The following is a 4,668-nucleotide window of genomic DNA, read 5'->3' as shown; positions in this document are numbered from 1 at the left end:
TTTGAATTTTAAAGCTTTTACTGAGACATGATGGCAAACAAATCTTACAGAAACACATGTAAAAAGACATGATTCACAGCTGAAAATGGAGACAATTAGACCAGAAAGCTTTGATGCCTGTCAGCTAATGCTGAAGCTGAGACTCTGGAGTAGGACATGCTGCGGGGTATTCAAAGGAAAGGCAATCAATATTCCTCTCCTTCCTCCTCACCCTCTCCTTCAACAGAATCCACACCCACCTCCTCATAATCCTTCTCTAGGGCAGCCATGTCCTCCCGGGCCTCAGAAAACTCTCCCTCCTCCATGCCCTCACCCACATACCAATGAACAAAGGCACGCTTGGCGTACATCAGGTCAAACTTGTGGTCCAGCCGGGCCCAGGCCTCAGCGATGGCCGTGGTGTTGCTCAGCATGCACACAGCCCGCTGGACCTTGGCCAGGTCTCCACCAGGGACCACAGTGGGAGGCTGGTAATTAATGCCAACTTTGAAGCCAGTGGGGCACCAGTCCACAAACTGGATGCTGCGCTTGGTCTTGATGGTGGCAATGGCAGCATTGACATCTTTGGGGACCACGTCACCACGGTACAACAGGCAGCAGGCCATGTATTTACCGTGGCGAGGGTCACACTTCACCATCTGGTTGGCTGGCTCAAAGCATGCATTGGTGATCTCTGCAACAGAAAGCTGTTCATGGTAGGCTTTCTCAGCAGAGATGACAGGGGCGTAAGTGGCCAGAGGGAAGTGGATGCGGGGGTAGGGCACCAGGTTGGTCTGGAATTCTGTCAGGTCAACATTCAGGGCTCCATCAAACCTGAGGGAAGCAGTGATGGAGGACACAATCTGGCTAATAAGGCGATTAAGGTTGGTATAGGTTGGGCGCTCGATATCAAGATTTCTACGACAGATGTCATAGATGGCCTCATTGTCTACCATGAAGGCACAGTCAGAGTGCTCCAGGGTGGTGTGGGTGGTGAGGATGGAGTTGTAGGGCTCCACTACAGCTGTGGAGACCTGGGGGGCTGGGTAGATGGAGAACTCGAGCTTGGACTTCTTGCCGTAGTCCACAGAGAGCCGCTCCATCAGCAGAGAGGTGAACCCAGAACCGGTTCCCCCACCAAAGCTGTGGAAAACCAGGAAGCCCTGAAGCCCTGTGCACTGGTCAGCCTGTTAGAAGAGAACAGAGGAGACACAGTTACAGTTTTCTGTGATGCCATCATAGCAGGTACACCTTCACTTCTCATACCATTCCAAATACAACGATCTTATTTGACAACAAATACTTAAAGAAATGACCAGGGATAATTAATTCACCATCTTCTTTATTAATGAAAACCCACATACCAGCTTCCGGATTCGGTCCAAGACGAGGTCAATAATCTCCTTGCCAATGGTGTAGTGGCCACGGGCATAGTTATTGGCAGCATCTTCCTTGCCTGTGATGAGCTGCTCAGGGTGGAAGAGCTGGCGGTAAGTGCCAGTGCGAACTTCATCTGCAAAGGACACCACAGCAGCCACCCGTCACTGACCCTGTGTGAGACCGCCCAACCCAGGAAGTCAAAGGGGCCCCTGGACACACCCCAGCCCTGGGGTCTGACTGAGGCCCACTCACCGATGACTGTGGGCTCCAGGTCTACAAACACTGCCCTGGGCACATGCTTGCCAGCGCCCGTCTCACTGAAGAAGGTGTTGAAGGAGTCATCTCCTCCCCCAATGGTCTTGTCACTGGGCATCTGGCCATCAGGCTGGATGCCGTGTTCCAGGCAGTAGAGCTCCCAGCAGGCATTGCCGATCTGGACACCAGCCTGGCCAACGTGGATGGAGATGCACTCACGCTGTGGGAGGGAAAATAAATGATTGTGAATTAGAACAAAAATTCCACGTCACCATCCATCCAATAATAGGAGACAGAAGCAGAGCATCACTGAGATACTCAAATGGAAGTATCTTATGCTCCAACGATTTCATCCATGACACCACCATTCCCTTTCAGATACTAAAAGGTAAAAAGTCAATGCTCTTTGTATCTCACTAGAGAACGGTTCTAAGCTTGGCTTTACATCACTATTGAAAAGCAAAAGATCTTGGGGCTGGGGAATACAGCAGAGTGATTATATTAAAGACTTTGAGGACTGATGTTCTAAAGTCCTGGACTGACCCTGCTCCACCATAAGTCAGAGTTGTGCAGTGTGATCTGGTAAGGGGGAAAAAAAAAAAGACAAAAGACCAAAGACTGCTTAGTCACAGCTTCCCAGAACACCGCCCGCAAGCAGCTGCGGCGGAAGCGCGTGTCCCGTGGAGGCGGGGCCTGGGCGGGGCTCTGCGGCACAGGATGAAGGAGCAGTTTGGGGCTGGGGCCCGGGCCACGAGGCCGAGCATCCTCCAGCGCTATCTGCGCGGGGCGCGACAGGAGATTATCACTGACCCAGATAGCAGCCAGATCCGATTTCTGTTCCCCCCAAATCCCTCCACCACCTGTTCCCACTCGCATTCCCAGTGCAGCAGAGAGGCAGGTGGTCCCTATTACCCTGGCGAAGACAGAACACCAGGGTAAGGAATCCTAACCCATATCCATTATTTGCTTTACACATATATAAATGTGTGTGTGCATCTATATACACACACACATAAAGCTCTTAGCAAACAGCTGCAGGTAGCGAGAGACACGCCCTTCGGCTATACGCCGCAGCGCCGCACTGCGCAGCCGCAGTGGCGCCTCCCACCGCCGCTTGGCGGGAAGGATAACGGTCGCGCCTGCGCCTTTGTCAGGTTCTCCCGCCCACGCCCGCCTGGGAGGAAGTGAGGGCGGGAGAGCTCGCTCGCTCGCGCGCGCGCCCGAGGCGGGGGTGGGGGATGGGCGCGCGCGGGAAAATAATGATGCGGGGTCTCGCGACACCACGCCCCGGGATCCAGGGCTCAGGGGGCGCCGGGTTCACAGAGGAAAACAAAATGAGGCAGCCCCACCCGTTCATGTCCCAGACGCGTCCCACAGACTCACGTCTCCCTCCTGCCACCCCACCGTCTCTGTCCTCACGCCGTGAGGCCCGGCCCCGGCGCCCCCAGCCCGCTCGCCCCGGCTTCCTCCCACCGGGGCCTGGCGCCCAGGGCGGCTCTCTCACCATGGCGGGTTCGGGGTAGCAGATGCAGGAGCAGACGGGAAGCAGACGCCGGGCCGGTTACCGTCCTCGACAGGCAAAGGGTCGAGGTAAGTAACGCACTGAGGCGGCGACGCTGCGGGAGCCACTTAAGTAGCCGCCGGGCGGGGCGGCGGGTTCGGGCGGCGCCAAGGGCTCGGCCCCTCCTCCGGCCCCTGGGCGCGCCCACTCGGCGCCCGGCTCGGCAGCCGCAGAGGCGGGTCCGCCGCCCGCCGCCCCCCGCCGCAGTCTGCCGCACATGGCGCGGGCCCTCCGCCCAGCCCAGCCTGACCCGGCCTGGCCGGACCCCGGGCCGCGCATCTGTCGGGCTTTTCCACGCAGCGGCATGAAATGCAGTCGTTTCTGGCCTGCACCGCCCGGCTGATGTTTCCCCCCGGGCCGCAGTGTGTCAGTGAGTGCTGCCCTTTTAATGTTCCCCGGCCCTTAAAGAGCATCAGGCCATCCCCTGACCCTGCGGAGCGCTGGCCTTAGGAGGCCGGGTCGCTTCATTTGCCTTTTTTTTTTTTTTTTTTTTAATATAGTGATCTCGTCTTTGCACTGAAGCTTTCAAACAAGGGAGGCAGTGACTGTTTCAGTCATGGACGCTGTTATTGAACATGGAAACTGCCCGAGTAGGCCCCGGTGTTTTTGTGTGTATGTGCTGTAGGTTTAAGCAGCCGGCTTTACGACAGCTCCAGAGCTTTTTAAAATGGATACCTGAAGCCACATTTTCTTATCTGGGTATCAGAATTGATCAAGATGGGGTGGAGCGGAAAATGGGGTAGGAAGGAAACTGCATGGTCATGAGGGGTGTGAGGAAGTAAAGGTTCCTTGGAGGTCTTAGTGTTGTGTTTAAACTTTACATAATAACTGCTTTCTGTTATGTCAAAACCGACTGGTTCTAGCTTACTGCTAAGAGATCCAGGGTGGAGGGAATAGGATTTTCTCCCCCCACCCCCCTTTCAGGAAAGGCAAGCCCAACGTCCTAAACTACACTGCAAATTCTTGGGATTACATAAAGTGATTAGGTAGTTGAAAGTATGATTTTAAGGTAATCCTAGCAGAAATCTATCTTGGTTGCTAAATTCAAAATATCCAGCCAGTGATAATGTTTTAGTAACAAATTCACATTCACTCCATCATATTTGATAAAGGGCTCACCTTTCATTTCAGACAAACACATCGACAGCTAATGCGTGTGTGTGTGTGTGTGTGTGTGTGTGTGTGTGTGTGTGTTGTTTGTATTGTATATAAAAACGTGTATAAAGAAACCTACTCACATGAGCCTGGACTGCAGTCCAAGTTCTCATTATTTCTAATAACCGTTTTTTTTTTTTTTTTTTTTTGTAGGTTTGGAGAAAATGTTATTAGCTTTGAATCCAGATTTGAACATTTTCCCCTAGACTGTGTTATAAATGAAAGAATACATTAGTATTTCGCTTGCCTTCTCTCCCCACCACCTAACTCTTGGAAAGAGGTGGGGAATAATCAGCTCGTCTTGACTGGGAGAATGGAGTGTTGAGGCTGAACTCCAT

At 53.3% G+C, this 4,668-nt stretch overlaps 1 protein-coding gene across 1 annotated transcript; it reads right to left on the bottom strand.

The window, feature by feature from the left end:
- On the bottom strand, positions 1-3,275 carry LOC103118300 (tubulin alpha-1B chain). The gene is made up of 4 exons (XM_007528512.3): positions 3,119-3,275; positions 1,612-1,834; positions 1,344-1,492; positions 1-1,166 (listed from the first exon to the last, which is right to left on the bottom strand). Exons 1-4 carry the CDS (start codon positions 3,119-3,121, stop codon positions 186-188), a joined length of 1,356 nt encoding a protein of 451 aa, XP_007528574.2. The 5' UTR covers positions 3,122-3,275; the 3' UTR covers positions 1-185.
- Positions 3,276-4,668: the final 1,393 nt, after the last annotated feature.

This window comes from Erinaceus europaeus, chromosome 7, assembly GCF_950295315.1.
Source record: "Erinaceus europaeus chromosome 7, mEriEur2.1, whole genome shotgun sequence".
Taxonomy (NCBI): Eukaryota; Metazoa; Chordata; class Mammalia; order Eulipotyphla; family Erinaceidae; genus Erinaceus; species Erinaceus europaeus.
The sequence above is the reverse complement of the archived record's forward strand: the minus strand, read 5'-3'. Positions and strand labels throughout refer to the sequence as shown.

Coding starts and splice junctions, on each gene's coding strand:
- LOC103118300 (XM_007528512.3), bottom strand. Junction 1,493..1,611: donor CCTGGAGCCCACAGTCATCG/GTGAGTGGGCCT, acceptor TGTCCTTTGCAG/ATGAAGTTCGCACTGGCACT. Junction 1,167..1,343: donor TGGACCGAATCCGGAAGCTG/GTATGTGGGTTT, acceptor CTCTTCTAACAG/GCTGACCAGTGCACAGGGCT.